Source organism: Mytilus trossulus, chromosome 3 (assembly GCF_036588685.1).
Source record: "Mytilus trossulus isolate FHL-02 chromosome 3, PNRI_Mtr1.1.1.hap1, whole genome shotgun sequence".
Classification (NCBI taxonomy): domain Eukaryota; kingdom Metazoa; phylum Mollusca; class Bivalvia; order Mytilida; family Mytilidae; genus Mytilus; species Mytilus trossulus.
Genome location: NC_086375.1, coordinates 65,667,692 through 65,693,958, shown reverse-complemented (window position 1 = coordinate 65,693,958; position 26,267 = coordinate 65,667,692). Strand labels below are relative to the sequence as shown.

At 31.7% G+C, this 26,267-nt stretch overlaps 1 protein-coding gene across 2 annotated transcripts in view; it reads right to left on the bottom strand.

The window, feature by feature from the left end:
* Nucleotides 1-385: 385 nt before the first annotated feature.
* The window catches only part of LOC134712149 (gephyrin-like), a 93,927-nt gene continuing 68,045 nt past the window's right edge, over nt 386-26,267 (bottom strand). For both annotated transcript variants that reach the window (XM_063573345.1, XM_063573346.1), the window contains 6 exons: nt 20,453-20,606; nt 15,436-15,557; nt 14,770-14,857; nt 12,829-12,902; nt 1,921-2,089; nt 386-796 (listed from right to left, as the gene is read on the bottom strand). In XM_063573345.1, the coding sequence (XP_063429415.1) occupies nt 566-796; nt 1,921-2,089; nt 12,829-12,902; nt 14,770-14,857; nt 15,436-15,557; nt 20,453-20,606 (838 nt within the window). In that variant the 3' untranslated portion in view covers nt 386-565. The remainder of the gene's footprint in view (nt 797-1,920; nt 2,090-12,828; nt 12,903-14,769; nt 14,858-15,435; nt 15,558-20,452; nt 20,607-26,267) is intronic.

Sequence of the window (26,267 nt, the reverse complement as noted above, 5' to 3'; positions counted from 1 at the left end):
ATTAGTTGTAATTGGTTTCTGTCTGGTGAGTTTCATAACAGGTAACTAGCTCAAGTCGTGCCATAGGTTTTCTTTGTTGTATTCTTTTCACATTTCATGATCCAGGAGGAACCTTTATAAACTGTTATGCAGTATGAATTTGTTTATTGTTTTGGGGCATACGGCGAACTGCAGTTGTTTACGTTCTTGTCCTTTGGTCTTTTGGTGGACAGCTGCTTTACCTTTGATAACTATTGCTTTATTAGTTATCATACATCATCACCTTTATCAGGCTAACATATCATCAATATACTTTTTTCTAATTTCAATGTACAGTAACAAGCTAAAGTTATCAAAACAAATAAGAATATTTGTTAATTGTTTAAATAAATAAAACAATACCAAGGAATGTGTATTATTTTATTCACTTTTAAAAAATATCGTGTATATATTAAAGCACTAATTCTAATAAACCAAACATAAACCCGTAAAAAGCTCCTTTAAGGTAGCTTGAACTTTAAATTCGTTGACAACGATATTAAACAACGGTGCGTTCAACATGATAGTAACAACTTCGTCTGAGAAACTACAACCGACCAATCACCATAGCTTTTACAACTTCACCTTTAGTAACCATCTGCTTTTGTGCAGATTTAGGAGGTAGCATTAGTAAAACATTAGAAGACGACATCGAAAGCAGCCGACTGCTGATCTGGTTTCCTGTACTTAAAGCTGTTGGTAAGTGTTCATCATCTGTCCACTGCAAAACTGCTCTATGATACTCTGGTCTAGGGTCGAGTTGTATGTCCTTTTCTACCTAAATTTTATTAAACAAATAATATGCTTTAAAATTTCTGAAAAATGTCAATACAATTCCTTGAGCTATAAATTTGATATAACACGATCCATATTAAAATAAACAATCTTGATTAAAAGACTTGAGTATAACCTCATAACGGTATCAAATCCTATATTGCTCAGACTTTTATTATTGATATGGCCGTCGGACGCCAGAGCTTTGTCAAAAAAGAAAACTTTTAAATCGCCAATAAACAATTGAAAATAAGTATCTCAAAATAGGAAAACTGGAGCCATGTTTTCATAGTGTGTCCCGTTCTCATACAAATTGACCCACTGAAGATATAAGAATTTATATGATGCGACTTTAATTTAATTCACCGAACACTGTTTAACTGTCCAATTTTGGTCAAATATGTCATTTCCGACATCTTCATGGCATAATAGTGATATGCTTACTGATATTTGTTCACTCAAATGGAGTGGTTATATTACGGTTAACATGTTATGATAAATAACTTGTCTCTGTCTATTATAATAAGAGGATATATGGGGTATGCGTCAATCCGACGACACAAATAACCAAAAGACAACTTGAGTTTAAAATGCTGCCTTCAACAAAAACGAATGTCGAAACAGTCTGCCACTCTCCTGTGAAATTACAATATTTGACAATTTGTCGTTCTAGTTGTTTTGACGCAGACAATTTGGTGTTCGTTCATTTAATCTCTACTTGATCATAAAAAATGATAGCAGAGTGTCAATTTGATATATATAAGATGTCAGCTGTTCATACTAACCTTGTGGAGATGCAATAGTTATGATTTATGATTCAAAAACAAAGAAAAACATGTCCCGTTTTTAAGCATGCAATATATGAGTGTGTATGTGTTTTAATAAATTAAAAGAGTGTTTACATTTTTTTTTATAAAACGAAGATGTGGTTTGGTTGCTATTAGACAACCCTCCGCAATAGACCAAATAATACAAGAATACATACAACTTTAGGTCACCATACGGCCTTCAACAATTTACCTCATTTGACGCTTTTAATTTTTTGCCAAGTATTGTCACCATTCCTCAAGGATTTGTATAGTCCTTGCCACTACTAAAGCAAGAAAGCAAACTGTGTACATTGCTTACCTTTACATTCATTAGTGTCCTTTGGTAATTAGGACACCCAGACATTTTCCGTAATGTGGGAATGACATAAAGATTGCATGTTACTACTGCTGACACTGGATTGCCAGGCAAACCAAAGAACAGTGTTTTTCCTCTTGGACCATTGACTGTGGCGAATGTTGTTGGTTTCCTAAAGATGGAAAATTAAGACATTATTGTGAAAATGTAAGTTTTTGGGCTTTTTTGTTGTGTTTTTTCAAACTGTGTACTATAACTACCTGATGATGCAATGCAAGAAAGCTGATCCCACCTTTACATTTCAAATACGCCAGATTTGATTTTACTGATTAGTAACTAATTTTCCATAATGAATTGAATTATTTGTGGCACGAGTTCGAATTGCTTTAATACCCCACACACCCTCTTAACTTTAACTTCTAAAGGAAAATGAAAATTCTACGAAAGTATTTAAAAAAAATTTGAAGTTCAATAACCCAGTAAATGTACGAGCTTATTTGAAATAAACAACAATATTTATGTACATAGTAAAATTAGAAAAAAATACAGTTTGATAACACGAATCCGAACGTATACAAACAAAACATCTTTCATGTCAATAGCACGGGGAAACGAAAATCAGTACATGCGGTATTGGCACACCGCCGCCATCTAATCGTTTGATGATCTTGCAAATGTGAATTGACCTTGCTAATTACATTGATAATGAAGTAAACATTGACGTAATCCGTTAAATTGACGTAGATTTTAAACCATAAAGAAGAGTGTCCGAAAAAAACAATTGCCTCTTTGGACGAAGATACCTCTTTCTGTATGATAAAGGTGAGAAAATACAGAGAAATGAAAAGCTTTAACGGTAAACCGCAAACATCTTCTACAAATTGTAGATATGGAAGGTTACGTGTTATCAAGAGGAATGTTGCGATAAGACAAATTACCTAATCAATTGCCAACATGCAGACCAGATACCTAATTTCATTTTTTATGGCATGTTGCATACAAGTGACACATACGTATGTAAACTATGTGTTATCACACTTTCCAATTATCATTTTTGCATTCTTTACGATCATGTTTAACAACTTGCATTACTTTTTTTGACTGTCATTGTGAAAACAATTATATTTTTTTTTATTTATTGGTCTGTATTTATTTGATAGTAATCGAATTCAAAGAGTAGCGGAAGAAGATTTTTTTATACCAAAACTATCACTTTCACTAAGTGTTTGGATATGCTACAGTCAGCCAAATGACGACGATAAAATAACAATTAAATGTTTATTCTTCCGTAATGCATGGAATTACATGGAATAACAAATGTGTCAACTGCAGCCAATGTCTGTCTTACATAATATTACAAATACTATTTCATTATGTTAGTGTACGTTCTTTGGCTGGGTGTCATTTTTCGTTTCGTTAACAACTATGTTTGTAAAGAAAACACAGACGAAAAAATAAAAACTTGAACTAATATATAATTATAGGATCCTTGCTTCAACTAACTGAAAATCACGGAAACTTTTTCTTATATGCTATAAAACCTATAAATATGTAACCTGAAAACCGACTCGCACTGTATGACACATATAGAGGAGACAGATACCAGGGTGTAATCACACACCATCAGTCCCGGTAATTAGACAATCAGATACGTAGAAAAGGTTTAAAGTTCCTGTTTCATTGGTGCTGCTCTTGACAATTTCAACTCTTAAATAAGTCGTATTTGGTCATGTCACAATCACAGAGAAGATGACACGATTGTTGCAACGACAAGTAAAACAAGTCTGCAGTTATCTGCATGTGATACAGGTATTCTTCCATGGTCAATTAAAGGGGCATAACGATTGAAAGGTAATTTCAGTGACAATAAAATCCAACTTAACCTTCTTTACATTGTTAGGTACAACTGAAATTAAAACCGAAATAGTTTTTCACCCATTTTGAAACAATCCAAGGGGCTTTATCTTGGAAAAAGAGATATTTGTACCACAGTAAAAATTTAAGTAGACTTGGATTTAATGGTAGCTGGTGATGTTGTAAGTTAAAAGCGGCTACTCAAATACAATCTTGTAAACATTTAAAAAAAAAATCATCATTTTAGACGGACAGATGGACAAAGCGTCGATTGTATAGCCACTCTCACAAAATTTGCCAGGGCGTATAAAACGATTGGTAATGTGACATAAAAAAGAACGCATTAACGCCGAAACAATACAGTGTTCACCTTCTTTTTTTTTAACAAAAATCTACTATCTTTTAGCTACACGATTTGATAACGACTAAATATATTTTTATCAAAAAGACATTTAAACGCATACTGAGCTGTTCTTGGTACTTCGTTAAACAAACTATAAAACAGATTACTACATGATACGTTTCGTTAATATCAATCTTTGAATTAACACAACCATTCAGAGGTCCCCATACGACTTACACAAGGGAGGAGTGCACATAATGTATAATAGATAATTAAATAAAAAGGGAGGAGTGCACACAATGTTTTATGGCTAATTAAATCGGAAAGGGAGGAGTGCACACAATGCATAATGAACAATTAAAACGCATTGATTCAAGAAATATTTCAAAGAAATTCATGATAAACGACTAACATCAAATCCGTTGCAAAGAAAACACATAGGACCACCGATGTGATTTCAAACTGTGGACAGACTCTCCAACATAGGGCAATGTTAAAATATAGTTAAATATAATTACTTAATACAAAACATCCTTCTTTTATCTCTATCAGCAGAGAAACAATAGACACAGCTGAAAACATGTAATAAAATTAAAACACCAAAAGAAACCCCGAAAATAAAACAATGTTGTTTAAGTGCTCGCAGTTACAGAACGCAAGTTCAAGCACTAAATATTAGTAAGGAAATCATGCATTTCTTTTCTTCGTAGGAAGTGATATACACATGAGTTAACAACTAAATTATCCATATGAAATAGGAGACATCTAGACATTCTAAGGTCTTCAGCAAAATGTCAAATTCTAAATCGCCACAAGTAAAATAAAAAAAAATAAAAGCGGTGAAGGACAATCGTACTTTATAAATTTAGTCCGTCCAAAGGGCTTGTCTGGATTACCTTCAACATGAACACACACCCCCAAATATTTGAAAGCAAGAACATGCACGTGTCAATGTAAGCACAATGAGGGGCCTAAAATAACCAAATTCATTTGAGGGAGTTTGAATTTTAGTTTCATGATGCTAAGACTGATCAAGACTAATGAACTGATGATACCATCGTCGCAACTTGTTAAGTAAATAAAAAAAAAAACACTTTATAAATGTTGTGCGATTTTCTGGATTTGCATTCATCGGGAAATTCTGTGAAGATATCTTTAATGAGAGTAGAATGTAAAGATATTGATAATTTTTTTAAAGATGATGGTCGATCCTATCTTGATGAAAGAACACCTGTACATGTCTTCTTTATGACGTTAAATGGTATCAATGATTTTCTTTATAAACACGCAGTTTTTGGGAATAAACCGGCAGATATAATAGTCACTAAAATTAAATATGGTATTAAATTGGCGTATTGATAAGAAATGATATATATCAATGCATTATATGTTTTGCGAAAGATATAAAAACAAAATATCAACCAACACACGATATCGCTATAACTCACATTAGATTGGATTGGATACATCAGTAGGTATATACTTACTTGATTGAAAATAGTGAGTTAAATGGAAAGCCGCAGATACGATTGAGCAAAGTTTCAGAGCAAAGAACACAGCGAAACCATAACAAAACAAAACAAAACAAAGTATCAACTGTCTTTTAAGAAGTACATTTAATGAAAAAATTCTATAGCAACAAACGTATACACAATATTTACCATCAAAGTAGCTATGGTGTAGGCATCAATGATGTCAAAAATAGAAGAAGAACGGAGTGAAAGTAATTAGTACGAACCTGATATATAAACAAGAAAATGTCAGGTACAAAGCGATAATATCTGTATCTAATTTACCATGTCACAGAAAAAAAAACTCAGTAGAAGTACGAGAGACACGAAAGTTGCCAATGTAGTAAAAGATTACGTAGGTTTCGCATATAAAAGAAGTATATAAGTTGCACAAGTAGTGAAAGTTATTACCTTCCACGTAATTGATTTTTTTTATATCGACGTAAAAGTCCGTTAAAACAAACAATCACTGTATAAAACAAGATGCTTTATAATATCTTTTACTATTTAACACTTTGACTGTAATTAAATCAAGTTTTACAACTATTCGAAACAACAAGCTTTAACAAAGTGATAATTTGTGTTATTGCATTTTAGAATAATGAACGAAATTACAGTCGAACTTATAAACAAGTTATTAATGTATATAACATGCAGAAGAAAAAATAAACATAAATATTTTATGACACATCTTGTTTAATATGCAAAGTGGTCTCAACCATTGTTATCCTCAACATTATTTTGCTTCGAAGGTTCAAAACTTTTTTGGTATATCAATACAGACCTCTGAAAGGTAGTCAAATCGCTGTAAACCCCCTACGAAGAAAATACATATATTTTTATTAGATCGACCATTATAATCTGACATTAAAGTAATTCAACGAAGTAGGTATAATAAAAAGAAAGCGTTCCATGCCGACTAAATCGCAATCACCCTTGTATTATAAGGTTAGATTATACCACCTGATGGTAGTCGTTCAACCAAACTAACGATCACTCCGCTTCTACTTCAGTCTTGTTAAAGTCATTTTACTTCAATGGTCATCTGACCAGTGGCCACTTCATACATTTATTATCATTGTCAGTAATTATAAGCAAGTTTAAACCGTAGGAGCACTGATTGGAAAATGTCTGAAATGTGTTCTGCTAGACTGCAGCATGTTATACATTTCAGACGAAAAAGAATTAAGTGGAGAGAGTTTTAATAAGATAATGATTGAAGCTTGTAAATATATTTTGCTTTGCATCAATCTACTGTTAATGTATCGAATGAAAATAGCACATCATTATTCTGACATTATTATATAATTATACGTTATGTAAGAAGGAAACGGAGTATATATTTAATTGAAAAGTTATTTCATTATTAAGTAGGTTACTTATATTGTTAAAATTATAAAACAATCAAATTCTTCAAATTGTTACCAAAAAATATAAAAGAATCAGGTCAAATGTTCTTTCCGTCCCATCGATGGTCCATATATAGAAACTTAACCCGCAATTTCGGCAAAATAATTTCTTTTTCTTTAAAGATTATGAAAACCATGATCTGATCAGGAGTCATTTGAACCGAAATATTCATTGATATAATTTGTGAAGCATATTTAGAGCAGAAATAATTCATTTAATCAGATCCAGAACAAGAAATTGTTTAAAACCTTAAATCTGTTTTTGAAAACTAATCGATGAAGCATTTCCCTAAATAAAGTCATAGCATAAAACAGTTTCTGACACGTTTCCAGATAACAAACAACTAATTTCTTAAAAGTTACAAGGCTGGGCATTTTAAAAATGATGATTCCCGATATAACCAACTTTCAAAATGTAAATTCAATTAAATTATCACAACTTAAGTCTTATCAAATCTTTTGCTTACGATTATGATGATGCTAGTAAGGTCGCAAAGTAACGATAATTCTTTTCAGGATAAACTAAAAATATATGGCAATATTTGGTAAGAGAATGTGTGTCAATTGAGGCGGAAATTACTGTATTGTCCAAATGATAAAAATAGCATTACGATGTGACAATCAAAGAGCCTAGTAGCGCTGAGAGAGAAAAAAATGGCTAGTTAATTTCCCTAGATATAAATTCCTGAAAATTGCAAACGGCACGACTAAATACTTAAAATATTCTTCATACTCAAGCAAACCTAAACATACATTTGTACAAAGGCTCTACTGGAATCTGAGCGATTCAAATTATTTTATTCTTTAAACATTAAAATTATGTTTTCTTATAGTTGTGTCATGTTTCAAGCTTGAAGAGACATTTATCGTTTCACATTGAACTGAGTGTAAAATCAATAAAAAAATACACAGACAAAAATCGCTATTTTGGTTTGTCACTCTGCAATGTGTTATAAAATTGCAACATTTCCATCTGGAAATTCTTCAATCCAAAAATCACATTTTAACCTAAATAATGTTTTCGTCAAGTGATTCCAGTTATAGCGTAGTTTGACGCGTCTACTGTTAACAGCAGACTTCAATTCCTAACACAGAACTTTCAATAGTGTAAGTGGATTTATATTTGTAGAGATTAATAAATATTCCACCAGAACAAAGGTATTTTCTACAACAGTAGTTACACGAGTAACAACTCTTAAAAATTGGAGACTGCATGATATCATATAAAGTCAGGAATATGACAATTGTATTTGTTAATAAGCTTTTGATCTTGCCGTTAGGGATTTTCCGTTTTGAATGTTCCTTGGAGTTCGGTAGTTTTGTTATTAAACTTTTGCTATAACGTCATGATCAAAAGATAATTTATACAAAAAGCAGACTCATAACAAAAAAGTTGATCTGCTAATAAATAGAGGTGTTTTCATACAATAAATAATGTACAAGGAAAGGGTATGTTGTTTTCAAAGGTCAGAATTTACAGATGTTAATTTATAGTTTAAAACTTTTTTTCACTAGGTGTTTTGCAGTTAAATGATAAAAAAGGAAAATTCAGTATAGTTAACAAACAGAGGCACCTATTTTTCGAAAATACAATCATTGAATGTACTCGCTTAATTGATATAATCAAGTCCTTTTATTAACATAAATAACATTTAAGCAAGAGTGCACAGACTAAAACGAACTGTATGCTATACTTATCGTTATTGAATAACATTTTGAAAGATCAAGGATTTGAAACAAGTAGCATATAAAACTTAACATTATCAATGATTCATGAAAATAAGGTCAAGCAAGGCCAGCTGAACCCTATCAGACAGACATGTACACCTTACAATCAATGTTTTCATCAAATTTTGTTGACCTATAGCATCCGAAAAACGAACATAATAACAAAAACATAACGTAGGCCAATGGACCAAGAAAAGGAAGTCAAGATGACAAAATCCCTCTCAAACGAACACGAACACCTTAAACTCACTATAATCACTCAAATATAGTTCACCTGTTGCTTGCTATATCAAAGAAACGGTCCTGTGAATACCGATGTTCCAAAGTCTTCAATCGGTAACGATAAAACACATTCAAGTCAGATCAATGATTAAGTCATGTTTAGTCTATAGGTTAGTTCTCAGACTTATCCACTCCAGTAAATTTAGAACCCTTCAGACAATTCGCCTGCAGCCATTAAAGATGTGTTAAGTCGATGTTCAGACTGTTCAATCGTTGTTATTTACCTGTTACTTACTGAATTGTCTGAAAAGCTTATTAACAGTTTTAGATTGACTGCAAGCCAAATCTGAGAAAACATCTGAAAAAATAACTCAAACTTCTAACAGGAAAATATGTCTAATGATTCAGATATTGTTAAGATCCAAATGACTGTTTTAGACTAAAATTTGTAGATTTATATTTTAAAGAAGATACGACTATTTTGAAAGGACTTTTGAAAGGACTTTTTCACAATGTTTGAGGATAAATCAATATGTTGGTGTCAAACATAACAAAAAAAATTGCAGATTGAGTTGTTTGCTGTGGTTTGTGTAGTCTGGTGTCCCGACATATATTTCATTTATTTATATTTCACCCGCCATGCACTCATTATTCGACTAAAACATGTCCACATAGGGAATATGACACAATTGGTAAAATTCTGTAATGGTATCTTAACAACTACTGTCCGCAACGCAAACAAAACATTTCTCTAGTGAGTTGATGCACAAACCAATTCGTGATTACATTTTCGTTTGTTCTTTTATAAAATCTGTTGAACCAGGGTTTTTTTTTTCTGAATAAAAACATCACTGGTTTAGAAGTCTGCGTATTGTGAAAATGCACGACTGTAACACATCAATCAAGATTTTCGCGAATACCCTTTTTCGCAATTTATCTATCTCTAAAGGCACTGAGATGACTTTTCAACGCTAGGACAAGACCCGTATTTTTGAGGGCAAAATTGATAGGCATGGGAGATAAGTAAAAAATACGCTAAGAAAAGCAACGCGACCCTATATTTTTTAGACCAAAAAATACTGTCCTAATAACTTTTCTTTGATTCTAGCAAGGTTTCGTTAAGAAAATCAACTTTCTAAAGTCTGTATCTCGAAAAAGGCTACCATTGTCGCCTATGGGGAGATTAATTGTTTATTTCAATCTGTAAGTAAAATCAGTTATTTTGAGATATAATACATGGAATGGGTAACAGGACCAACCGAAACAATTGTACAATATAACAAACCACACTAACCATCAACATATGATTCCCCCTGATAAAATAGACGAACAAGAAACAAACCAAAAAGAAATGTTTAAGAAAATTTTACCCTGTACGGGCACAAAATGTTGTTAAGTTTTCAATTTATGTTTCAATTAGATGAGCAGCAAGACGTGTCAACGTGTGAAACTGGAAATGCTTAACCTAACAGAACTCCTGCGATCACCCCAAATTTTCCATTAGTCTTAAGTTTTCAAAAATGAGTCTACTTATTTTACCGAAGATCAACAGCAAGCGAATTCGACAGTGAATCAAGCGACCTAGACAAGTCAATACTAATTCAGATAAACCTTGTTATACCGATTATAATTTAATTACCCGGTACTAACTATATTAATAATTTCAAACAAGAACTGTATATATTATATATTTCAACCGCTTAAAATATATTAATCAGTAAAACATGATAGAATTTAAAAAAATGTTAATATCAGATAAAATAAATTAAGATGCAAAATTTAAAAATAATTTTGAGATTGAATATGTTAAGCATGAATAAGACCTTGTATACTATGATTTTGACACTATCTTGTCTATTTCACCCGCTGTTCAATGTGAATCTAATCTTTCTTGTAAATATATTACATTATAATTAGGCCAATCAAGAAAGCCACAAAGTGTTTGGTATATGATAACCATCTCCAGCTATTTCAAACATCTGGATGATAAACAACATTTACACCATGATGTCATTAAAAGTAAATAGATATCCAGCATTTATCATGCTTTATCCTACAATAAGGTCAAATTCCTGTAAGATCCCCTTTCTTAATCATTAAAAGGTATCATTTGCATTATTCATACTAACGAAGCGTCAATTATATATTACCAAATCGGTAGGATGCCATAAGAAGTATATCTAATACCAAAAAAAAAAAAAAAAACACAGTGTAAGTAGTTTTTTTTGTTTCGCAATATGGAAAACGACCAAACGACAAACAACAGTATACAAAACATAACGTAAAAATTAGAGAGAAAACAAAAATGAGACCAACAAGAAACCTGGGGGTAAACAGAGGTGATAAGAATTGTTAAGATAATCCTGCCCCACATGTGGCACCCGTCTTGTTGCTCATATACGTAAAAATGCGGTCACTGTTATAATCTGGTTATTTCACATTCTCCTGTGTGAATTAACATGTCTGATGTTTTAGTACTAATATAAATGCAAAGAAATACACGTGCAATTATATAAAAGGGATTTTATTAGCTTTTTTGATATGTGTCTTATATTAAAATAATGTGTAAATCATCGTTTTAGGAGAATGAGGATTTTTATGAACATTTTAAAAACGAGTTATTCCCGTATACCTTGTTTCCCTTTTTAATATATTTAATAAAGAAATATGCTAAGGACAATCGTACTCAATCCTCAGTTTAATGTCAAATTGAAGTTAGGATAAATATGGATAACACATGGATAGTTGTTTTCAAATCGTTTGATATGTTTGCGCTTTTGAGTTTGCCATTGAAGAAAGGAATTTTACTTCGGAATTAATCGGAGTTCGGTTATTTTGTTTTTTTACAAAATAATAGGATCACTTATTAAGTTGCAAGTCCATAACACACCTGCATCACTTATTAAGTTGCAAGTCAATAACACACCTGTAAGGTTTTTTTCAAGCTTATTTTGACAGAATTAAACCAAGCTGACGATTATAAGCAAATAATTTTATTAATGTTTGAAACAACAACAAAAATTGTAATTTGATTGTTTTGTCAACTTGTTCGTAGGTAATCCTCGTTTAATATTTAATGATGAATACTCAATTTTCATGTTTTCTAATGATCAAAATATTAGTTTTCAGATGAAATGAACAGAAATATATAAACATGTACCGATATCTACTACAGAAATGTTATCTTTTAAGAACAAATTCTCATTTTTATAATGACAGTTACAATGACATATACATAGAGCATTTTGTTCAATTTATTGAAACGTTAACTAAATAAAATGATCTTTAAATTTATTTATTTTTTAACGACCAAATCATAAGTTTTCATGTGAAATTAGAAGCAATATGTATACATATGAAATTTCTAATATCTGTTATTAAAACTTTTTTAAGATGAATCAGTCAAAACAGGCAAATTCGGGTAAACATCTGGAAGTTACATTCGTTGATGAATTACAATGCAATAGTGCAATAAACAAGTTTAATTGATTACAAAGTTATATCATTTTAAATGTTATGTTATGGAGTTGTAGTATTTAATTATCCTTGTATTATATATTTTCAGATCAAGGTCATAGAGGCATCAAAATAGGTCAAATCATTAAAAAACATTTTGTGGTTTTACACACAATTATTAATTTTGTTTTCTTATCTTTAATATTAATATATCAAAAATTTCATTTTTTTATATTTAAATCTTCGAATAATATCTGAAAGCCTATCTTCCAATAACAACATGACAACTCAATCAAAGAGGAATATTATGCATCATTTCTATCACAAGTTCAAAATCATTATTGATACATCTTACAGCTGTCAATAAACACAGATTAACACTACTTACCCAGGTTTCATAAAGACTCTTCCAAAATGAATATCAGCTTTTAAGTCTGTCTGTAAAACACTCTTCAGTAAATCCTGTTATAAAAACAAAGGGATATGCCATCATTAGTTTGTTGTGTAAACCCATCATAACAAATCTGGATTATCCATTGGATATTACAGACGAAGTCAGGGGTACAGATGTTAAAATCATATCATTTACTGTTTATCCATATTATATTACCTGGTCAGTTAGTCTAAATCAGTTATAGCAAAATAGCATAACAAAACATAACCCTGTTAAGACTTTTCTGCACCAGTTATCACCTTTTCACACCAATTGTTTTTTCCTGAATAGTCCTAGGAATATATCAAATATAGAAAACTGTAATATGTTTTATTGTTTTGGCTAAAACATGATTATCATTTCTTAAATATGGCAGTATAGAAATTTTTCGCAAATACATATATAAGATTTAGCGCAATTATTTGAAAGATTTGGTTTTCAAAACTCATTAACTAATAACATTTGCTTAGGCATTTAAACGTTTTGGGTTTATTAAAGGCAACAGTGGTGTACCGCTGTTCAAAATTCATAAATCGATTGAGAAAAAAACAAATCCGGGCAACAAACTAAAACTGAGGGAAACACATCAAATATAAAAGGAGAACAACGACACAACATAAACACAAAAATGCAACAAACACAGAAACGAACTATAATATAACAATTGCAATTAACAATTACATACATAGAAAATTTATTTTTTACAAACTCCAAAAAGGCAATGTAAAACCATTTTTGTTTACGGTGATTGAGCAGGCGTTCTGATATTGCCATGATCAGCTGTATATAGTGTGTAAGAATTAGGTCATTTATTTCGTTAAATTGAATATGGAAAGTGCTTTCGTTTGAGCTTTTGATATTGCCCTTTGATAAAGGACTTCTGGATTTGAATTTTCTTGAAGTTTGGTATTATTTTGAGACCCAGTAAAAAAATCTTTCATTGGCTTTTTCCAGTCTTTAGGGTGGTCTAGGACAAGGCATAATTTTAACTCTATACACACACAACTTATTGTTCGAGTAACATTCAAAGTCTTATAATCTTCAGCAACTTCGAACCGCGTTTTAGTTATTAGTTATCAAAAGTACCAGGATTATAATTTTATACGCCAAACGCGCGTTTCGTCTACATAAGACTCATCAGTGACGCTCATATCAAAATAGTTAAAAAAATAAAAGCGAAATAAATACGAAGTTGAAGAGCATTGAGGACCCAAAATTCCAAAAAGTTGTGCCAAATACGGCTAAGGTTATCTACTCCTGGGGTAAGAAAAAATCTAAGTTTTTTAAACAGAAAATTTATAAAAATGACCATATAATTGATATTCATCTTAACACCGAAGTGCTGACTACTGGGCTGGTGATACCCTCGGGGACGAAACGTCCAACAGCAGTGGCATCGACCCATGTATTAAATATAGAACCTATGTATTAAATAAATTCTTTATTTTTGCTTATCCATATGAATGCATTATTTGTCAGTTAGCTAAAAACAACATCAAGTGAATATGAGGTAATTAACATTTGCTTGTAGGTTTATCTTTCCTTCAATGTTAGTTTTTTGAAAGCTGAAAGTTAGAGACAAACTTGTGTCTTGCAAACATTTGTCATTTTATATATTTATTTTATTTCATGATATTCTAATTAAGGGGCTAAAAAGTAGCATTATTGTTTTTTTTCCTTTAAAACATGAACAATGCTTAATGCAGTATATGTAATGGTTTTAGCAAACCTTATTTCACGAAACACAATTTTATATCTAACAATTATAAATAACAAGATCTATTCACTCATAAGACCGAGATACGTTTTCATACTTAAACAAAACACTATTACTCAAAATATAAACAGCAAATAAAAAGATTTATAAAACAAATAAAGGAACTTGGGAGTACACACCTTTTCTCCCATTGATACACCTCCAGTTGATATAATGACATCTGTTTTCTCTAAACCAATCTTTAACACAGTTAGAAGAGATGTAGGTCTGTAAAAGTAATACTACAGATTATATTTCAACATTATTTATTTGAATCTTATCGGATTAAAATAAATAATAAAAAACGACGCATGCATATAAAACAACAGAAATTCAAGTTCTATTGATAACCTAAATATATCTTTCATTTAACCTCAAATCAATGAATTAGCAGGGGTTTATAGTGCTTCACTATGTCAGCTTATCTGACACTTTTTTATTCAAGCGGCATTGATGACTCTTTTGTAGTCAAAACGCTCGTCTGGCGTACCCAAGAATAATCCTGATATCTATGATGAGTTTCAACAAGTAACCCCTATAAACCGATATGAATTATGTCAATATGGACTCAGTATTCCAGGTTTTGAAATATGGCTTGTGCTCTTCAGAAGAAGCTAAACCAAGACAAGTGCTTCGGACAAACCAAATATACAGAGTGGGTTTTTAATTGGTTTATGTTTAATAAAATTTCTGATTTCAAAAGTTTTGAATTTCAATCAGGCTGAATATGTAACATAGAAAATTCAGACATGATGCACTCAAGAGGCTGTATATCATATTTTCCTATACTAATATTATATACATACGTATCTTTAGCAACTTTCAGGTCTACAACAGGATATCCATATTCTTCAAGTTGTGTCATCAAAGTGGTCTTGTTTGAATCTCGTATTTTACCCTCTCGTAAAGGTTCGTCTGGTTCTATTAGCTACAGTGATAATGAAATAAAATATATAATTGTAAGATGCACTGTGAATACGACTTAAACATTGTTAACGGATAAGCTAAACATTCCTTATTATTTTGAAATTATTTAGTTTTTTCTACCAAAGTTTGAAACGTATGTATTTTAAATTCCTTGTTTAGGTTCATAAAAAAATCATTCCTTGTGAAGAAGCACACTGATTCTTGATTATTGACACTGTATTGCCGATCAATTACTATAAACAGTTTCTTTCTATCTTCTTAAGTTTTGTGCCGAAAATAGTTTGTTATTTCAGGAGAATCACATCAGTGAAAATATTTTGTAGGTATTGTTTTATTAAAATTTTTGTTATTCAATATGTCTATCTGACTTTTAAAGTTTTAAGATAATAGGCAAACACGTAAAGTATTGCTTAAAATTACCACCATTATAGGGTAAGATCCTAATCTTATTGTAATCGATTAACGGGCTTTTACATTGTGAAAAAGTAAAACCACAAAAAATACTGAACTCTGAGAGAAATTCAAAACGGAAAGTCCCTAATCAAATGGCAAAATCAAATCATAAAACATATCAATCGAATGGACAGCAACTGTTATATTGCTGACTTGGTACGAGCATTTTCAAATGTAGAAAATGGTGGATTGAACCAGGTTTTTTAGCGTTAAACCTCTCACTTGTATGACAGTAGCAACAAATTTCTTATATTTACAACAATGAGTGAACAAAACAGACAATTGTATGACAGTAGCATCAAATTCCATTATATTAACAACGATGCGTGAACAAAACAGACATAGAAGGTCAAGTAGTCAAAATAGGGGTAAACTACTGTAGTTGTTATTAAGAAGAGCTGCGTTAAAATCAAATGCACAGTTCCAGTTAGATAAAAAAGAATCTCTTTGGTATTTTAAACTATTAACATATTACGAAAGAATCTGATATTTTACTTGAAATACTGAACAAAGTGTCCTACATATGATAACTACCATCGAAAAGACTGAGGATAGACTATCAGTTCCTGTAAGTATTCCCGCTCAAAATCAGTGCAAGTAATGACATTCAGTTTTAAATGTTTAGAAAACATGTCATTAAAATGAAAATGAAACTAAGTTTTTGCAACTCCCTCATACAGTGTTCGTATTCCAATTACACTATTCTATTTAGCATACATGTAATAAATTGGTTTCTGTAAAGTAAGGAGTCGTACGTACATAATTCCCTATTGACAAGTGGCAATAATAATTATAAGAACAATTACTCAAAAATAAATTAGCGTAGGACAACTTTTTCTTGATAAAAATAGATACGGACAAATGACAGGGTATCTATAATAATTAAGATAAAACAGCTGTGCACTTTCTATTACATATAGAAAGAAAATATTTATTACTCTATTCTAAAATCGTGGCCTTCTACTATTTAATACACTCATTAATTGATAATAGCTGTAGGAATTTAACCTTTCTATTTTTCGTATCAGTTTGGTTGTTTATAATTGTCTCCAATACTAGTACAACATGTTAAAGTCTAAGAATATAACATGGAAAGAGTTGATGGTATTGGTCACATTAGATATATTTGTCCAAAACGATTTACTTATTCAATCAAATAATCACTCAAAATGTAGAAAACCAAACACACCCTGTCTAGTAAAATGCCTCAAATAAAACCAAAACCTTCCATAAATACATTATCGATTCTTTTCTTAAGGTTAAAGTAGAGCATAACTCAAAAACAACAATAGGACACGATTTTAAACAAACTTTTCTAAACTTTTAGTAACTGTAAAAAATAAAAGATGATGTGGTATGGTAAACGATGAGACAACTCTCCACCAAAGACCCAATGCCATATAGGTTACCTTAATTAGTCCAAACTGTACCACGGAATGAAAATTGCAAAAAACAATTGAAACGAGAAAACTAACGGTCAGATTTAAGTGCAAAACAATAAATGAAAAACAAATATGATATGCAGCAAAATGTGACAACTGTATTTCAGGCTCCTAACATTGGACATGCACATAGAAAAATGTGGCATTGATGCTGGCGCTAAACGTTCTTCCTAATTTGGTACAGTGGTGTAACAGTTCATTTTCCTTCAAAATGTTTACATAGACTAGTCATAAGCACAAAAATTATTATTACTTGAAGATAATAAATACTCATTACAACAATTCAATTTAAAATAATGCCTGATACAGATGCACTGATCCCTATTTTAAAATTAGATTTCTATGATTCCATGCATACTTATCAAATTTTAGTTTCCTGATTCAATTTATCTATAGAATAACAACTATCTATTACTAGAGAGGAATATTTCTAAATGACTTGTCATTTGTTCTCCAATCCTAGGATTGTATTGATCTATGTGTTTATTTACTTGTTTTCAAAAATAAAATATTGTTAATAGTAATTCACCTAAACGAGGTTTTTATTTCTACTTGATATCTTATCCATTGTTCTTTGCATAATTTATTTTAGCATTTCTTTGTTTCTAATGATCGAATTTGTTTAACAATTTATGTGTCTTTTTCATTGTTACGATAAATTACACTCAAATTGCATTGGATTTGAAAGTGTGCATAACAACTCGTAACATTAAAAGGCTGAACAAACCAAATCCGATTAACTATCCATCCATCTCAAATACAAATGTTTAGGCTTAAATATATAAGTCTCTGTTGCAATAATATTTTCTAACCCAAAGGAAGAAATTTGTAAAGTTTTGTCATGTAATGTTGTCATCTTAGTGTCTTAGTTAACATTTCCATAACACTGCGATGTTTGACTAGCTACAAAACCAGGTTCAAACCACAACTATTTCATAAAATGTACTGTACCAAGTCAGGAAAATGGCATTTGTTATTTTATATAAAAAAAAAAAGAAGAGAAGATGTGGTATGATTGACAATGAGACAACTGTCCACAAGAGACCAAAATGACACAGACATTAACAACTATAACTATATATGGCATTCGATAATGTGCAAATCCCATTCCGCATAGTCAGCTACAAAAGGCCCCGATAAGACAATGTAAAACAATTCAAACGAGAAAACTAACGGCCGTACTTATATAAAAAAATGAATTAAAAACAAATATGTAACACATAAGCAAACGACAACCACTAAATAACAGGCTCCTGACTTGGAACAGGCACACACATCAATAATGTGACAGGGATAAACATGTCAGCGGTATCCTAACCCTCCATCTAACCCGGGATAGTGGTATACTAGTACAACATAAGAAAAATCAGTTGAAAAATGCTTAACGCATCAGATGGACAATGCGTGTGTTGCATTGTCGTTTATTTTATTGTTGCACTTTAGGGTTTCTGTTGTTTCGTTGTTTTTTTCTTACAGCTGATGTGTTTTCCTCAGTTTTAGTTTTAGTTTAGATAAAATAAACCCAGATTTGTGTTATCTCAACCGATTTATTACTATCGAACAGCGATTTACATCTGTATACTAGTATTTAAGAGTCATTATTTAACCCCTAAAATTCTACCAGCATGGAAAACAAGGTAAGACTAGATTTATTTATATAATATGAATATAGTTATATATTTAAATCTATCTTCCTCCTGTAAATATGAGTTGATCCGGATTTATTTACCAGCTAATTCTAACCGATTTAATCAGTTGGTTCTTATGTTAGACAACTGTCCAAGACTTTAAGACACTATCACAAATGTTGAACTCCCCATCCTCGTTTTTTAGTCTTTTGACAATAGCTGTCTCTTTGACATTTAGATATCCTTCTTTCGATAATTCATAGGATACATGCAGCTACACAGACAATGTCAGGAGCAGTAATTCTTACTAAAAGAGGGACGAAAGATACCAAAGGGACAGTCAAACTCATAAATATCTATAACAAACTGACAACGCCATGGCTAAACATGAAAAATACAAAAAGACAAACAATAGTACACATGACACAACATAGAAAACTAAAGAATAAACAACACGAACCCCACCAAAAACGAGGGGTGATCTCAGGTACTCCTGAAGGGTAAGCAGATCCTGCTCCACCTGTGGCACCCGTCGTGTTGCTTATGTGATATAAAAATTGTCCGCACCATTGCGCCAATGTGAAACACCAAACATTGATATTTGCACTGGTCTAAGGTATATCTATAGTTTGACTTGCAAATTGTTATTTACAGTAAACACAGTGTTAATGTAATTTATCTTTTTTGAAGAAAATAATTTGAATTTTAAACTAATTTGTACAGAAAAAAGTACAATTATTTGCTGTTTGTCATGCATTTTGCATAGATTCGTGTTACAATTTAATGATATTTAAGTGTTGCATTTATGAGAACGCAGTTAACATGAGTAATCGATGGTGCTATTATTCTTAAAGTCTTAAAATGCAATGAAATTATTCAAAGGTTCTTCCCCGTCTACAGCCCATGAAATGAATTTTGCTCGTAATTAAATTCAGCAATGTTCGTGTAGTATCTTTAAAATATATTATTTAAATGGTGCAAGTGGATATTTTCTACTGAAATCATGAACTATAAATGTTCTATTTATTTATCTAACATTTATCAATATATGCAATTGTATTATTGCCAATCTGTTTACATGATTGCAAGGCTTCATACACAAGGACGTCAGATGGAGTGGGAGAAAATAAGTCTCTGTAATTCAATAATCAGTAGATGACAACTATTTCAAAAAGAGACAAATCATTTTAACTCCTTTCGACTTAAAAATTAAATTACTACGAAAGGAATTCAATGTAAACACCCACTTTTATAGGAATGGTATATATCTGTCTGATGATTCCATTCATAAAAACACAAGTTTCTAAATCTGCAGTTTTTATTGATTTCCTCACCACAAATATGTCTCTGGAGTAAGAGACAGCTGTACATACCTCGTTGCCGGTAGACATAACACCAACAATGGGTAATCTGTAACAGGTTACATGTGTCACACCAACAGTTGCTAATATGCCAAGTTCTGATGGTCCAAGACACTGGCCTTTGGATAATACAACTTGTCCAGCTTTAATATCTGAACCTACAGCTCTGTTGGGAAAAAAGGAGAATATTTGCATTCCTTCAAAAATAGCTTTTAAAAATTATGTTAAGCAATTGAGGTCATGACATAACATTTTATAGTCTTTTTGATGCCTTCTGGTGCATTTTACAGAATTCCAATGAGCCTGAAAAGTAATTACCATCATTCATAAACCATATTATGTCATGGCGGAAATAAAAATATGAGTAAAGACAGACACATTTTAAGTCATTCATAAAAATATTTTGCAGCGCCAAACTCTGACTGAAATGTCATGGAGTATGTTTGCTTTTGTTGTCTTGTTCAGTATCTGTGGCAGTTAAATACTAATATCAAGGTATTTACATATATCCGCCTGTTTATATAGGAAATGTCAATCTAAAAAACTATAAACAAAGCTTTATATACCATGACGTAAAACACAAAATGTATAATGCTGTTAACATCATTAAAAGACTATGTTAATCCTTGGTATTTGATGAATTTATCTATTCCCTTCAAAGGACATGTTTTACGTGTATTAGACTATTCATTATAATGAGCAAAACAATACATAGCATTTTGTTAAACGTATTGGCTTTATTAACGACTTAAAGATATCTAGGTACATATACGGAGTTTAAGATTAAGTTTGTTCAAACGACATACTAAAATTGATTTCGCGAATTCGCCCTTTAAGAACTCTAGATGAGGGAATTTAGTTTCAAAAAGACTAACATATAATGAGTCCTTTATATGTATACAAATAATCTCTGAAATATAATAAAATAACTATTGACAAAATAATGCCTTACAAAACACTCTCTGATAGGAATAACGCGAGGGTATTCATAAAAAACTTATATAGAATAAACATAGGTTTGATGATATAAATCCATTATCCAAAATATAATTTGATTCTTATGCTCCCTAATTAGAATGGACGACAGACATATAATACGTGTATCAGTACAGAATTCGATCATAAAATACTTTCGAATTTGGCGTTATCCGCTTTACAAATCATATACAGATAATAACATTATCCCACTATTTCAAGAAAAAACGCGGGAAAATTCATTCATTAATACGTATAAATAAACTCGGGGCGATTTAGAGCTTGGCATGACGTGTAGGAGTTAAGTAAAATTTTTATTACCATTTCATTGTAGAAAAGCAGTACTAAAGTAGTTATATTGTCGCCGGATACGAAATACAAATAAGAAATGACTATGAATGAACTGAAATTTGTTATGGTATGAATCTAACGCAATGTGGGGTTAAAACCAAGGCTGCCACCTCACGACAAAACATAACAATCTATAGGGCAGATGTAGGTCAGGTAGAAGCGGTGTAAGTTGTGACTTATTTTTCTTTTCAAGTGCAATAATTACCTATGAACTATACATATGTAAGTACATAACAGCTAGGTATATTACATACATGTTATGGTTTTTAACCAGAATAATATCATATTGGCAAATACTTCAGTTACCATCTTTTCTCCGTTAGATGTCGGTGAAAATCATTACAATAGACATTAAGTTAAACGTTTATGTCAGCACTTCAATAATTCATTGTCGGACCACCCTACTGGATGAAAAGATGAGCATAAGTCATTTACAGACTAAATCGTCGTCAATGTAGGTAGCACGTCAACTGCACTGCGTCAATACATGTATTTACCATTAACTTTTAAATCTTTTGTGGAACTTTTTGAGAGCTGTATCATCAATTACATTTTAGTAAATTGTTTTAAGCAATTTCTTGATATTTTTTTAATAAATTATCTACGGAAATTTCTCCAAGTAAGAACATTGTTTTGCAGAAATAGTTATCAAAGGTACTATATAGTGCACGTTGAAAAATTTCCTACGTTCAAGACGGTGTTTCCTTTATTTTAAGCATTTATGTGAAGCAAACTATTACATGTATGATGAAATTACATTAATAAAAGACAGATAAGACAGTGCTTATTAATTTAAAAACTGCTTTAAAATAACTACTAGTCAATTGCCAAAGGTGCTTATAATAATAAATGAATGCAGCAAATGCTATTATTTTGTGAGCGATATACTAAACTTGTGCATATAAAATAAGCATGATATACAAATATATATCTTACAGATTTTTCAAAATATTTCAGGCTTGGTGGTGGGATGTTGAGATGTACGGATCGTTTAAGTCTCAGTAGTAGTGTTACATTTGCAACATATAAAACTGACGACTGTCATCCGATAGTTTTTCCAATGTTGTAATAATAAGCAAATTAATATGGCCTACAGAACAGGTATTATTTTTATAATATGCAGTCTCTGCTTCATAACATTTACGTGCATGACATGGCTATTTCTCTACATGATTGAAGTAATAAGAAATATAAGATATATATTGATTGTTTCAAATTTCCATTGATATCCGTCATGTTGGCTGCTGTCGATCAATTTTCAAGCAGAAAGTTAAGATGATAATACTTTTTCAGTAAGCAAAAACTAGAACTTTTAGTATTCATCTTTAGAGTAAAAAAAATGTTTTCGAAATACTAAGGCTTTTCTTATAACAGGCATATATTAGCCTTTTTTTTTTGGGGGGGGGGGATTTTGGATCCTCAATGCTCATCAACTTTATTCTCGTTTGGCTTTGTAACTTTTTTGATCGGATCGCCGCTTGTGATTCTTGTGTAGACAAAACGCGTCTGACTTATCAAAGCCTGGTGCCTTTGAAAGATATTTACACAACGGGGTCGATGCCACTGCTGGTGGGCGTTTCGTCCCCGCCCGAGGGTGTCAACAGCCCAGTAGTCAGCACTTCGGTGTTGACAGGAAGATCAATTATATGGTCATTTTATAAATAACTGTTTGCAAAAGAAAGAAAAAAATCGAAATACTAAGGATTTTCTTATCCCAGGCATAGATTACCATATCCGTATTTGGCACAACTTTTTGGGCGGAAATTTTGGATCCTCAATGCTCTTCAACTTTATACTTCTTTATACTTGTTTGGCTTTTTCACTTTTTTTTTATCGGAGCGTCACTTATGAGTCTTATGTAGACGAAACGCGCGTCTGGCGTTTCAAAATTATAAGCCTATTACATTTGATAAAATTGAGAATGGAAATAGGGAATGTGTCAAAGAGACAACAACCCGACCATAGAAAAGACAACAGCAGAAGCAGATAACTATTTACGGACGAATCGTAATTAACGAAATTTGTATTTCTTGAAGTCGATTAAAAAAAAGAGGGACGAAAGACACCAAAGGGACAGTCAAACTCGTAAATCTAAAACAAACTGACAACGCCATGGCTAAAAATGAAAAAGACAAACAGAAAAACAATAGTACACATGACACAACATAGAAAACTAAAGAATAAACAACACGAACCCCACCAAAAACTAGGGGTGATCTCAGGTGCTCCGGAAGGGTAAGCAGATCCTGCTCCACATGCAGCACCCGTCGTGTTGCTTATGTGATTACAAATCCGGTAAATAGTCTAATTCGGTAGGTCAAATTCATGAAAGGGAAGGGGATTGTAGTTACGACGTAAGGAACATATCCGATATCATTTGTGAAACGGTTATTCCATAACGGTCAACCAACTCGTGATGGCGTCCGTAAAATTTACGAAGGGATGATTTCAACTTCACCATTTGGAACTCTTGGTTTAATAGCTTCCTTGTGAGCAGTAACCCTCTATCAAGAAAATCATGATAGGAAATGCAAGCACGGGAATATCGTATCAATTGGGAGATATATACCCCGTATGCAGGTGCTGCTGGAATGTTGCTACTTAGAAATGGAAAGTTCACAATTGGAAAGCTGAAATCATCTCCAATGTCTTGATAGGATTTGCTGAATAAAACAATCAAGAACATCAATCCAACTGTACGAGCTAGCTTCATATGCTCTGTAGAGGTCGTCTATCGGTCTTCAATAATTATGACAACTGAAAGGTGGACCGAAAAAACATTAACACTATAATTAAGTAATCAATAAAGGCAACAGTAGTATACGTATAAACTCATAAATCCATGGACAAAAAACTATATCGGGGTAACACACTAAAACTGAGGGAAACGCATCAAATATCAGAGAACAACGACACAACATTAAAATGCAACACACACAGTAACGGACTAAGCATTAGACAAAATCCAATGAGAATAACAAATATAACAAAAAAACCAAATACATGAATTTGGGATAGATAAGTACCGTGACACGTCTTATAGTAATGTGAATTCACACTAAAAAATTAGAGAAAACAAACAATCAATCAAGAAAAAAAACAACTTTAGAGCAAAAACAGATGATCAATTGTTTACTTTTATTTTTCACGTTCCATGCCATTTGAAATCATTCAAAACCATCAAGCTTAATATAGTCTGAGATAAACTGGAGTTTAGAATACTCTCATATAGCGAATAAAGATACAACTAATTATAAAAAAAAACCAGGACCACGATAACATACAAGTGCTACATGTGTTTCTCTAGGTTAACACACTGTGTTATACATTTGTACATGTTTATATCGGCAAATATCAATAAAAAACACCCAATACTGTGGATTCATTAACTTTCGTTGGATACCAATTTTCGTGGATTTCGTGGGTACAGGAGAACCACGAATTCAAATGTTAAACGACATACAAATTTTGTAAAGGAATAAGTGTAGACTTTGCCAAAACTACGAAATTAAATATCCACGAATATGTAAGTTTTCCTAAAACCACGAAAATTGGAACCCACGAAAATATATGAATCCACAGTAAATGTTGTTCACATTTACGGCGAATAATTCCTACTTTTTAAAATGCCAATGGTATGCATATATACCACATTAGTAACATTTGTTTAAATGGCTTTACATGAATTATTTTTTCATAAACGAACATAGTTTGAAAAATCTTATTCACACTTCAATGAATCTTGAATAGCCTTTAAGCCTACTGTGAGGCATGGGAAACAAAAAAGTCATCGTCTGTGTGTTGTCCTGGATATGACGACTTTTCATGAAGCAAATAGGTATATTATAGACTTTACAAGTTATTTCTGGTTTGAAGAGGGACTGTTGAGATTTAAGGATCGTTAAAATCTCAGTATAAAACTTATAACGTTTATATAAAACTACGATTGTCATCCGATAGTTTTTCCAATTTTGTAATAGTGAGCAATTTCATATGACCTTCAAAACAGGTATAACTTTCAATAACGTTGAGTATATGCAGTCTCAGACTTGCTTCATAAAAATTACGTGTATGACATGGCTTTTTCTTTACATGATTACTGCAATAAGAAATATTGGATATATTGATTGTCTCAAATTTCTATTGATACCCGTCATGCTGGCTGCTGTCGATTTTCACGAATAACGTTTAGATGATAATACTTTTACAGTAAGCAACAACCAGAACCTTCATTATTTATCATTACGAACGATTCGTAATAAACGAAATGTTGTATCTATAGCAGTAGATTTAAATGTTTAATAGAATATGCTGGATAAAACCATTGATCCCATCAATCCAGCAGTACAAGCTAGCTTCGGTCGCTCTGTAGATGTCATCTTACGGTCTTCAATAATTATCACAACTGAAAGGGTGACCGAGCAAACGTTAACACAGAAATTAAGTAATCAGAAAATAATCAAGAAAAAGACGAGAAGAAAATATTTTTAAATTTTAATTT